This window comes from Heptranchias perlo, chromosome 9 (genome assembly GCF_035084215.1).
Source record: "Heptranchias perlo isolate sHepPer1 chromosome 9, sHepPer1.hap1, whole genome shotgun sequence".
NCBI lineage: Eukaryota > Metazoa > Chordata > Chondrichthyes > Hexanchiformes > Hexanchidae > Heptranchias > Heptranchias perlo.
The window spans coordinates 50,504,437-50,517,790 of NC_090333.1; the positions used below are offsets into that span (position 1 = coordinate 50,504,437).

The window sequence follows — 13,354 nt, forward strand, 5'->3', positions numbered from 1 at the left end:
ACAAAAAGGGATAAAAGACTTTCCAATACAGTGGCTGTGAGGTATTTAGTGATTTCTGAAACAAGCTAATTGGTTATTATTTACCGTCTGAGGAAACAACATCAAAGCTAGCCTACTGGCAGCTTAACTACCTAACATCTCATACCCCCTTTTTTAACTTGGATGACTACGCTGTGTTTTAAATCACATTTAAAGTAACTTTTGCCCAATTCCTTTCTGGGGAAAAATGGTCTAAGGATCCTGAAACATGACACTCCTCCACTGCCACCTCCACTTGTTTCTCCTGTCACATGCACTATGGCTCATCTGGTTCTCCTTACTCAAACTCACTAACTTAATCCTTCAGGGTGCTTATAGCTGTGTTAGTGCTTGCAACAGATGGAATGAGTGACACAGAGTGCTGTGAGGTGTTGTTTAATTCCATGGTACTGGGAATGCTGGCTAGCTCCTGCAGAAAGCCTTCCAAAACTAAAATGAACCACATTCTATAATGCTGGCTGCAAGATACCTCTTCAAGCAGTGCTTATATGGTAGTATTCTGTGTGTCATTGTATTGCTCTTGAGTGCATACATTTGTGTGTGAGTGAGTAAGTAAGGGGAAAAGATAAAGGGTGGAAATTGGGATCTTAGTGAGATAGCCATTGAAACTGTTATCCATATGACCTAGGGCAGTAGGTAATTCATTGTCTCATTTCAGGCTTCCAGTAGGCCATTCACTCAAGTTGATGTTATTCTTGTGTACACAAAATGGGCTATCTGGTAACAGTCGACTCTTGGGAGGGCAGAAATCTGTTTCATTGGTAGCCGTACTGCCAAACTCCTGACAAGGGAACTTTCAGAAGCCAAAGCCACCCCCTTTTCTGTGATCACAGAGAACAGAAAAAATGAAGACCCACATGTTGGAAGTCAGTTGGTGAAGTCTACTAAAGAGACACAGATAAAGGGGAAGTGGGCTGCAAATGCTCCTTCACACATATTCAAAGATCCTTCAGCCGTCAGAGTTTTGCTCGCTGGTAGCTTTAGGAGAAAATGCATCTCCATTCTTATACCTGTATTGCTTTTAAGGCTATTTCTGTCACACTGATTCATCAATGCTGCAGTGCAATTATTAGTCAGAAACAGCTTAATCATTAAAAGACACCAAGTGTCTGCAATCTCTGATGGGCATTTAGTGTCATTTTTAAGATTATATTTTCAGTTTTTTTTGTTCTTCATAATATTGAGATTGTATCTCTTAAATCCATGATGCACATGAAGGATGTTGATCTATAACACAGGACCTTGGAGTGTGCAGAGCTGCATCACCTGACCTCATGAGCTGTGGTTATGCAGTACTAGCCTCTATGGGGTATTAGGCAATTGCACCAGATCCCATAGGATGTTGAGTTAATTTGGACAAGATAAACTAAGATATCACCATCCTGTATGTAATATATTAAAACTATGCACTAAAATCAATTAAAAAAAACATGAATGCTAATTGCGGCTGGAAAGGAACTTGGAAAGGGAGGGGGACGATCCAGTTGTCGTGGTCCATGTCGGGACCACGGACATTAGAAAAAAAGGGAGGAGGTCCTGATAAGGGAGTATCAGGAGTTAGGAGCTAAATTAAAAAGCAGGACCTCAAGGGTGGTAATCTCAGGATTATTACCCGAGAAATGTGCTAATTGGCATAGGGACAAACAGATCAGGAAAGTGAACACGTGACTAAAGGAGGGGTTCCATTTCAAGGGACACTGGGACAGAAGGGAGCTGTACCATTGGGATGGGCTGCACCTGAACTGGGCTGGGACCAAAGTCCTAGCGGAAAGGATAAATAGGGTGGTAAAAAGGACTTCAAACTATTTAATGGTGGGGGGGGGGGGAGGGGGAAGGGGAAGGAGAGCTCAGTCAGAAACAATAGTAAAAATGATGGTGTAAAGATTTTTTAAAAAGGGATAAGAGCAGAGTTCAGGGTCACAAACTGTGATCTAGATCCTCCAGGTGAAGGGAATACTAAAATAACTAAAGTCGTTAAAGCAGAAGTGACAGATAAGAAACGTGTTAAGTTAAATGGTGTGAGAAAGACAGCATCCAGGCAGAAGGACAGGTTAGGGTCGCTTGCCCATATATGGGTTTTATACACTAACGCAGGGAGCATAAGAAATAAATTGAGTGAATTAGAGGCTCAAATACAGCTTAGAAGGTATGACATGGTGGTCATTACTGAGACATGGCTGCAAGCTGGTCATGATTAGGAGTTAAATATTCCAGGTTATAAGGCCTTTAGAAAGGATAGGGAAACTGAAGGAGGAAGAGGGGTAGCCTTATTGATTAAAGATACTATTATAACATTAGTAAGAGAAGATCTAGGTAAGGGAAAGCAATCAGTGGCTACTTTATGGTTAGAATTGAGGAATAAGAGAGGACTTAAAACTATAATTGGAGTTGTCTACATACCTCCTGGTAGCAGCAATGAAGTGGCAAAATGTATTAATTCAGAGATTAGAGAGGCTTGTAGCAAAAGCAGAGTTGTTTAATGGGAGACTTTAATTTTCATATAGATTGGGAAGAGCAGAGTAGCTCAAGTCAGAAAGGTAGTGAATTTCTTGAGTACCTTCAAGATAGTTTTCTGGAGCAATATGTTCTGGACCCAACAAAAGAGCAGGCTATACTAGATTTAGTAATGAGTAATGAGCCAGACGTTGTTAATAATCTGACAGTAAGGGAACATTTATCTAACAATGATCATAATATGATCGAATTCTAGGTTAGATTTGAAAAGGAAAAACATAACACAGTTACTACGATTCTAGATTTTGGTACGGCCAACTTGAACAAGATGAGATGAGAGGCTGATGACAGCAAACTGGTCAAAACTGTTATTGGGTAAAACTACAGATGAACAGTGGGAGGTGTTCAAAAAAGAATTTAGCTTAATACAGGACCAGCATATACCCTTAAGGAGCAAGAGCTCTACTTACTAAATAAAACAGCCATGGTCGACAACAGAGGTGAACAATAACATAATACTAAAGGAAAGAGCATACAAATGTGCAAAGAACAATGTAGATCCAGGGGACTGGGAGGGATGTAAAGAACAACAAAAGAAGACAAAAAAGATAGTAAGAGTTGCAAAAAGGGAATATGAAGAGAAACTTGCAAGAGATATCAAGATTAACACAAAAAGATTTTACAATTATATTAGAAGAAAAAGGGTAGTCAGGGGTAATGTGGGTCCTTTAAAAACAAATGCAGGTAATACTGCAAATGAAAATAAGGAAATGGCAGACTTGTTGAATAATTATTTTGCGTCAGTCTTCACAGTAGAGGAAGAGGATAATATACCTGACATTCCAGGGAAACTATTAATGAATCAAAGACTGGAACTCACTAAAGTTAATGTAAGCAAAAAAAATAGTATTGCAAAAAATAATGGCAGCAAAAACTGGTAAATCCCCAGCACCTAATGGTTTCTACCTCAGGGTTTTAAAGGAAGTAGGTGAGAAAATTCTTCCAGAGCTCTCTCAATTCATGAATTGGCCCTTTTTAGATTGGAAAATTGTAAATGTAACTCCATTATTTAAGAAAGGTGTGAGAGAGAAACCAGAAAATTATAGACCTGTTAGCATAACATCTGTTGTGAGGAAGTTATTGGAATTTATAATTAAGGACAGTGTGACTGAGCACTTAGAAAAATTTGAGCTGATTAGAGAGAGCCAACATGGATTTGTAAAGGGTAGGTCATGTCTAACAGACTTAATTGAATTTTTGAGCAAGTAACTAAAGTAGTAGACAGGGTGATGTCTATGAATGTAGTTTATATGGACTTCCAGAAGGCATTTGATAAGAGACTGTTGACTAAAATTAAAGCTCATAGAATTGAAGTCATATTATTGACCTGGTTAGGAGATTGGTTAGGCAGAAGAAGACAGAGAATACGGATAATGGTTATGCACTCAAATTGGAAGAAGGTGACTAGTGGTGTCCCACAAGGGTCAACTATTCACTACATTTATTCATGACTTAGATAACACATTAGAGAGCCATATGTCCAAGTTTGCTGATGGCACAAAGATTGGTAGTGTAGTAAGTAGTGTAGATGGGAGCATAAAATTACAAGGAGACATTGATAGATTAAGTGAGTGAGCAAAACTGTGGCAGATGGATTTCAATGCAGTTAAGTGTGAGGTCATCCATTTTGAACCAAAAAAGGATAGATCCAAGTATTTTATAAATGGTGAAAAGCTAAGAACAGTGGAGGTCCAAAGAGATTTAGGGGTCCATGTACACAGATCACTAAAATGTAGTGGTCAGGTACAAAAATAATCAAAAGGCTCCTGGAATGTTAGCCTTTATATCTAAAGGGCTAGAATATAAAGGGAAGTTTTGCTACAGCTATACAAAGCCCTGCTTAGACCACATCTAGAGTACTGTGTACAGCTCTGGGCACTGCAACTTAGAAAGGATATATTTGCCTTAGAAGGAGTGCAGTGCAGATTCATCAGAATGTTACCAGGGCTCCAAGGGTTAGATTATGAGAAGAGATTACATAAACTAGGGGTTTGAATTCCCTGGAATATAGAAGGTTAAGGGTTGATTTGATTGAGGTTTTTAAGATTTTGAAAGGAATTGATAGGGTAGATAGAGAGAAACTTTTTCCACTAGTTGGGGAGTCTAGGACAAGGGGCATAATCTTAAAACCAGAGCCAGGTCATTCAGGAGAGAAGTTAGGAAACATTTCTTCACGCAAAGGGTGGTGGAAGTGTGGAACTCTTTCCCTCAAAAAGCAGTAGATGCTAGCTCAGTTAATAATTTTAAATCTGAGATTGATAGATTTTTGATAGCCAAGGGTATTGAGGGATATGGAGCAAAGGTGGATAAATGGAGTTGGGATACAGATCAGCCATGAGCACATTGAATAGCGGAATGGGCTCGATGGGCTGAATGGCCTACTCTTGTTCCTATGTTCCTAATTGTTGTCCCATAGTGAAAAGATAATGTAAATAAAGGATAGGTAACATGTGCTATTGTAAAATAATTACCTAGAATTACATAGAATTTTACAGCATGGAAACAGGCCATTCGGCCCAACAGGTCTATGGTGGAGTCTCCTCCCACCTTACTTCATCTCACCCAATCAGATATCCTACTATTCCTTTCTCCCTCGTGTGTTTATCTAGCTTTGCCTTAAATGCATTTATGCTAATCGCCTCAACCACTCCATGTGGTAGTGCGTTCCACATTCTTACCACTCTGAGTAAATAAGATTTCCTTTTTTTTCAGTTACAAACATTACATCCCTGAAACATTGAACCAAAGCATCAAACAGCGAAACATCCTGACCAGGTGCCGAATCAATAATGTCTTCAAGAATTTTCTGAAAGAGTTCAACCACAGGACCGTGAGCGATAGCAACGTGTCCCCTCATGACCTCAAGGTCAAGTACCTAGCTACCCTAGAGTCTTTGACCAAGAATTTTGGGATAGAAACATACGAACCAACAAGCCTGTTGATCTCAGCAGAAAACGAACGGGTGATGTCCAACTGTGAGCCCATTGAGAAGGAACAGAAAGAGAGAGAACATGAGGTGATGGTCACAGGAAGTGCGGGAATAAAATGGAGACGTGTACCAAAAGAGGTAAGAGTTCATTTTTTTTAAACCCCCAAGCATATTTTCTTCCCTCGTCCCCTGTAGGAGATAGCTGCTATGGCAGCCCTCCAGTATTTCATCTAAATGGTCATACCTCATGTATGAACCTAGTGAGTAGTGGCAGGATATTCAACTATGGGAGCATTGTAACTGTGCCCATTCCCGCCTGATGCCCATACACACCTGTTTCTAACAAGTTTTACTAGGTAGCAATCAGGAGTAGTTAATTTTTTTCCCCTTCATAGTTCAAAGAAGTTCTAGTGTAGCATTCCCACTACCACCATGGCTTAAATCAACTAACACAGCTCAGAATAGGGTTCGAATCTCAGACCTTGTACCACCATTCCACATCATGTGCTAGTTTATTTTTACATTTAGTATTGTTATAATAAAAGAGCCACAAGGTATGTGAGTGATTTGCATGGGGCAGCAGTAAATGTGGAAAAGGTGGACAGATAACACCTTGTGGCATGCCTACGTAGACCATTTACATGGTTTATGACACTATTAATTAGCTATACTGTGGCAACTTTTCTTGAGGTTTGCCATCTGTATTTGCACCTGTTGTCAGATCTTACAGCTACTCAAGAGTTTGACATGGTTCTCCTTGTTTAATAATACAAGCCAACCTCCTGTGGCATTGCTGATGGATAAAAAATATTTAAAATAAATTGAGCCCATGGATAAATAGGGTTCTCCTTATCCACTGTGGATAGATAAATGAAGAAATAAATTGTGCTCCTTATGTTGCTGCCATTACGCAAATAAATAAATTCACAGATGCAACTTTCTATAGTTACATAAATAAAGGTGTGCCACTCGTGCACTGCAAGGGCACCTTGAAATTGTCATCTTGGGCAGTGCACATCAGATTATAGCAGGGGTCAGGCCTGAAGGCTAAGAATCCCTTGAATATGGGGAGTAATCTGGCTGGGTTAGGATCGTGAACTATGGGATGGATGGAAGAGTGCACCAAGATACTCAGAAGCCTGCAAAGTATGCTGTGCTGTTTGTGGAAGAGGGAGGAAGTTAATGGAATGAAGTTTAATGGTAAAGTTCTAAATTCATCTTGTGTTTGTCACGTAATACATTTTATTTTTGGGGTATATGGGGAGGGAGGGGTGGTAAATGAGGAACCGCCATGGTTGCTGTACCTCACTTTGTTTTTGCTGGAGTGTGATTGGGAAGAAAATTTAAATTGGAGAGGAAGGTTTTGCATAATATGATTAGTAAATGCAAAATTCCAACAAAAATAGGAGACAAGCAATTAGAAAGGGGAATAGCAACGAGGAGGAAAATAAATTGATTGCTCGAGGTGTAGATACCAGATTCTGAAGACAGATCAGGAGGTCTTATTGTAACAATGTACACCCTTCAATTTTACTGTTTGCTGGCTACATGCAATGCTTTTAATGGCTCAAGTCCACTCATAGTCAGCACCACATGACAGGAAAAGAACCAGAGGCAATTTACTTTTATGCGCTGCCTGTTTCTCAGGATCTTTGTTGTAACAAAACTTCATTTTTGTAGAATGTCGTGTTTAAAAAAACAAACGTTAAAGAAAAGTACAGAAACATTATGGGATGGGAAACAGGTTTCAGTGTCAATACAAAGTTCCTTTCTTGATCACTTAAATCCACCGCGTTTTATCACTGGAGCCCATCTGCAGAAAGTCGGGATGAAATTGGTCCTCAATATTTCAATGGAAAAGAAAAATCGGGTGGGCCATAAAATGGGCGACTGATTTGCTAAGATTCATTTTGCGCTATAGCCGGGGACCAATTCCACTCCCTCAATCTTTTAAAGAAAATATGAATTGCCAATGACAACCACATTGAGAGTGTTCAGCCCAAGGGAGCTTTGTTATTTGTTAAGAGGTGTATAGACTTTTTAAAATGTTGTGTGTTATCTGCTACTACAAGGAAGTGGCAGTGTTTTTTTTTACTCAAACCACTTCCTCTGTCTACACAGGGTAAAGTGTTTTGAATACGTGAGTTCTGTGCTAGATAAGAGAGAGTGAGAAGGAGAAGTACAGTGCCATGCTGATGAAAGCATGTTGCTGTAACTAGATTATATATTCCAATGGGCCGAAGCTCGGTTGGATGATCTGAGCCTTTCAACCGAGCCCCAGATTTAAACTAACACACCTGTTGAGAACAGGGTGTGTTGCAGTTGGATGACTAATTTAGACCTGGCTCGAAGTTACGCTATGTTGAAGTCAATGAAGCATAAAATCGGGCGGGGTGTAAATCAGGCGTCTGACTTGAACATGCCACATTCTTGCTGGACGTGTTAGGTCAGGACTCCTGTGTACATATTTGCCAACCTAAAAATGCACTAGACCAGGCCCCTCGTGTTCAGTGCCACTCCCAATGCATGTGGACTTTTTTTTGATGTGTGCCCCTGGATATTACATGTAATGGGGTTGGATGTGAGGCACCATCACTGCATATTCCCGACATTTTGATCTGGAAGGCTAGATATCCTTAATATTAGTGCACATACAATTCTAATTTACTACAAAAAATTCTAAGCCCCACACACAGCTGGATCTTGTCCTTAGAAGTCATTTTTAAGACTGAAAACTTTCAATGTGAATGAGGTAGAAGTCCTAGACAGGCTATAAGAGCTCAAAGCAAATATATTACCAAGGATAGATGGTATTTATCAAAGAGATTAGGGAGATTTATGAGGCACTGACTATCAATCTGAGAGAATTGCTGGACACAGGAAAGGGAACAATAGATTGGAAACAGGCTAATGTGGTGCCCACATTCAAAAAAGAGAACAAAACAAAAAGAGGCAACTGCAATAATTTTACTTCCATGTAATATATCAGAAATCATAATCAGGAGTAAACTTGTGGATAGTCTGTACAATAATAATCTAGTAAGCAGCAGTCAACATGGATTCTGAATAAGAAAACCCTGCTTGATCAACCTCCTTTTACTTCCTTGAGAAGGTGACAACCCAAGAGGACGATATGATATACCTAAATTTCTAAAAGGCATGAGACAAAGTTCCATACGAGAGGCTGCTTATTAAACTCAAAATTATAGAGACTAAGGGTAAACTCTGGGAAATAAGAAATTAGCTGAAGTATGGAAAACAACAAGTAGCCATTCATAGAATCATAGAAAGGTTACAGCACGGAAGGAGGCCATTCAGCCCATCGAGTACATGCCGGCTCTATGCAAGAGCAATCCAGCTAGTCCCACTCCCCCGCCCTATCCCCGTAGCCTTGCACATTTTTCCCTTTCAAGTACTTATCAAGTTCACTTTTGAAAGCCATGATTGAATCTGCCTCCACCATCCTCCCTGGCAGTGCATTCCAGATCCTAACCACTCACTGATCCTAACCATTCGATGATTTATGTTAGGTTGGGGGAGAAACGGGGCTTGGTGTTGAGACCACTACTGTTTATAATTCACATTAAATTACTTGGATTCAGAAACTCATGCAAAGTGGCCAGATTTGCAGATGATACCATACTAGGAGGGGCAGTGGAACTGGAGGAGGTAATTCAGAAATTACAGAATGGGTTTGACAAAATATATAGATGGGCAATGCAATGACAGATGAAATTTAATGCAGACAAATGTAAAGTGCTGCACATAGGAGGAAAAAATAAGAAATACATGTACTGTATGAACACTACTGAAGTAGCTGAAGATGAAGATGAAAGAGACCCATGCATCTTAGTTGACCCAATGCTTCACGTGTCCAGCCAATGCAGAGCAGCAATCAACCATACAAGTAGAATGTTGAACTTTATAGCCAAAGCAGTAGAATATAAGTCACAGAATGTTGTGACCAAACTGGACAACACTCTGATCAGACTGCATCTTGAGTACTGCATCCAGATCTGGTCGCCGAGACACCAGGAAGACTTCAAGCCCTGAAGGCGGTGCAGAGAAGAGCCTGATCTCTAGTGTCAAAGGTCTGAGTTGTGAGAAACGCCTGGAGAAACTTGGGGGGGCGAATCAAACAATAAACAACAGGCAAACCAAATATGAAGGGATCTGGATAGTTTGGGACAATGAATTGATAAGTGGCAAGGAGCAGTAAGATGCACAAATGCAAGGTAATTAAACTAGACAGAGGCAATAAACAGTTACAACAGTGACTACACTTCAAAACTACTTAATTGGTTGTAAAGCGCTTTGGGACGTCCTGAGGTTGTGAAAGGCACTATATAAATGTAAGACTTTGTTTGTTTCTTTCTTTAGTGGGCATATAAACTAAATGGCACAAGGCTACATAATACAACACAGAATAGGGATGTGGGGGTATCGGTAGAGAGCTCACTGAAAGATACAGCATTATGTTCAGCAGCAGAAAAGAAAGTTAACCAGATCTTGAGATGTATAGTCAGAAGAATAGTGCACAAATCCCAGGAGATGATGATGATTAAGTTTGTACAAGGTACTGGTACAGACACACACGGAGTAATGTGCACACTTTTGGTCACTGTACTACCGCAAGTCGATCAGGCATTGGAGGGAGCAGAAAAGAGCAACCAAACTAGGTTAAGGTATCTGAGGTAGCAGGAGGATTTGAAGAGCCTGGGATTGTTTTTCTCTGGAGAAGACTCAAGGGATATATTATTCAATTATTCAGGATTCTTAAAGGATTAGATTAATTGAAGCCTGAAAATTTGTTTAAGATTGCCAGAAACCCCAGAAGCAGGGACACGGGCTCAAGCTTAGAAGAAGGAAAGTGTACAGAAAGTTTAGATTTAACTACTTTATGCTGAGGGTGGTGGATATGTGGAATGAACTACCCAGGGAGGCAGATAGTGTGGAAAAAGTAAGGGAGAATTTGGATAGATATTTGAGAGAGTGGATAATTGAGGATTTTAGTTTTCGGGATCGGCCTAAACAACTGACTGCAGAGTACTTTAATATGTATAATCTATCCTATCATGGGCTGTATCTCAGCCATTAATTTTCTGAGGAAAGTTCTCCATAAACATTTCCTGGCCTCCAAAGGTAATAAAGCTGAACTCCCTCTAAGGGGAAGAGAAGTTTGGAAAGAGAGGGGCGTCAAGTGCTTTCTACCAGCCAGTTCAAGAACAGTGTCAGGAGACATGTAGGAGCAGGTCCTACAGGTCATGGTCCAAACTACATACTCTCTCAAAAAAATGATTAGATTGAAGTATTGAGTTAGTCCCATTTGGCAGCCAACCATGTTGTTCTATTTTGTCAGAACGATCAACTCTAGTAGGATCTAAGACCTAACATCATCAGTGTTTCTCCCTAACATATGACATGTTCTGTAACATTGTCTTTTTTTCCCCATTAAAGTCTACAGTGAATTTGAAAGAGAAAAATAAATTGAAGAAGAAGAAGGACAGCAAAATCAGTAAGACTGGTGAAAGCAAAAGTGTGCAAAATGAGGGCTGGATTCTATTTACTGACTTTTACGAGATCACACACATCGTCATAAAGGACTCCACTGTCATCATCAATAAACAAGACAACAAAAAGCTGGTAGGTATTTAATTTCCCCTAATTTTCTCCCCTCCTCGTTGACTCTTGCTGAGTTATAGTTCTGTGAGCACCAGTCATTCTCCAGTACAGTGCCCAAGTAGCATTCTTTATTTGTGAGCCTTAGCAGGGGAGGGGGGATATCACAGCCAAGCTCCATCCTATCTTTAAACAGCATTCAGACATGGACCTTTCCAGGAAGGATCACTGAATAGTGATCTAGAGCAAGCAAAAATCATTTAGGGTATCAAGGAATATGATGGAAAGGCAGGTAAATGGTGTTGAGGTACATACCAGCCATGATCTAATACAATGGCAGAACAGGCTTGAGGGTCTGAATGGCCTTCTCTTGTTCTATATTCTTATGGTATTATGTATCAAATCCTTTTAACTGTTGCATTTTATCAGAGAGGTGGATAGAGGAAAGACCAACATATACTGTAGGCAAGGATGCTTCATCACACTATATTTAATGAGTTAATATTAGGGCTGTCAGTTATGAAGACAGATAGGACCCTAGTTGTGTAGTTAAAGTGGTTAAGTTTAATGCTGTTAATAGAAAAATATGCAGTTTGGATTGTGAGCAAGGTACTGTGTGCTGATGAGTAATCTGTAAAAGATTTTCACAGCCAAACCTACCAAGTTCAGAGTGAAGAGGGGATAAATAGTTTTTTTGTTTGAGTTTGGGGTGAATTTCATGTTCATTAAGGTTGAAGGCATTCCAAATAGGGCTATGAAACACTTTTCCCATTTTTGTCAGCTATCAACCACTCCCAGTCCATTTACAGAATAATGCTCTCTCTACTTTGCCCAACAATGTACCTCCGTCCTTCAAAAGAACACCCCTACTGCACCAGTGTGACATTTTTTCTACTTTGTACAGCAGCCCCTCTACCATAGTCACAAATGGTATCCGCTATAACTGTGACTGTGGTGCACTATCCCTCCTCGTCCTTCTTTACCTCTCACCAGCCTTTGACTCAGTCAACCACACCATTCTCCTCCGATATCTCTCCTCCGTTGTCCAGCTGAGTGGGACTGCACTTGCTTGGTTCTCTTCTTGTTCAGTCGTAGCCAGAGCATCTCCAGCAATGGCTTGTCCCTCCTGCCCCTGTACCGTTACCACTGGAGTCCCCCAAGGATCTATTTTTGACCACCTCCTATTCCTCACCGATACGCTGCCCCTCGGCGCCATCATTTGAAAACATGGTGTCAGCTCTACTTCTGCACCACTTCTCTCTACCCTTCCACTGCCTCCGTTGCCAGACTGCCTGTCTGATATCCAGTCCTGGATGAGCCTTAATTTCCTCCAGTTAAAAACTTGCAAAGACTGAAGCCATCATCTTCAGCCCCCACCACAAACTCTGTATGCTCGCCACCAATTCCATCCCCCTTCCCAGCCAGTGTCTCGAGTTGAAACCAACTGATTGCAACCTTGGCTTTGTATTTGACCCCGAGCTGAGCTGAGCTTCCGATCCCATATCCTCTCCATCACAAAGACTGCCTACTCCAACTCCATAGCATCGCCTGTCTCCGCCCCTGCCTCAGTCCATCTGCTGCCATCCATCCCTTTGTCACTCGCAGACTCGACTATTCCGATGCTCTCCTGGCTGGTCTCCCATCTTCCACCCTCCATAAACTTTAACTCATCCAAAACTCTGCTGCCCATATCCTAACCCACACCAAGCCCCACTCACCCATCACCCCTGTGCTTGCCGATCTACATTGGCTCCTGGTCCCCCAATGCCTCCAATTTAAAATGCTCATCATCCTGTTCAAATCTCTTCATGGCCTCCCCCATCCCTATTTCTGTAAAATCCTCCAGACCTACATCCTCTGAGAACTCTGTGTTCCTCCAAATCTGACCGCTTATGCATCCCAAAATCCCTTCGTCCTCCCCCCTCCTCCTCATCAGTTGCTCATTAAACACCCTGCCCGATTTTTCCTTTCCTTTGAAACAGTTGAAAGGAAAATCAGGCCAGGTGTATAACGGGCAGTCGACCCGCTACCGCCCGTTTTGCTCCCCTCCCCCACCACCAAAGTTGAATTTTACCGCCCAACTGACAGTACCTTCCGTTTCAAAGTCTACTTTAGGCAATTTTGTTGTAAATGTTACAATCTATCAACTCTTGCAAGTTAGTTGTAAAAATTGAGTCGGATACATGAGACAAGAAAGGTTGATTTTTTTTAAAATGTTTTTTTCCACATTCCTCCCCTCCTCATCTGCGGGCG

At 40.9% G+C, this 13,354-nt stretch overlaps 1 protein-coding gene across 3 annotated transcripts in view; it reads left to right on the forward strand.

Moving 5' to 3' along the window:
- The window catches only part of jak1 (Janus kinase 1), a 168,807-nt gene that overhangs the window by 96,546 nt on the left and 58,907 nt on the right, over window positions 1-13,354 (forward strand). For all 3 annotated transcript variants that reach the window (XM_067990391.1, XM_067990390.1, XM_067990388.1), the window contains 2 exons: window positions 5,266-5,620; window positions 10,940-11,125. In XM_067990391.1, the coding sequence (XP_067846492.1) occupies window positions 5,266-5,620; window positions 10,940-11,125 (541 nt within the window). The remainder of the gene's footprint in view (window positions 1-5,265; window positions 5,621-10,939; window positions 11,126-13,354) is intronic.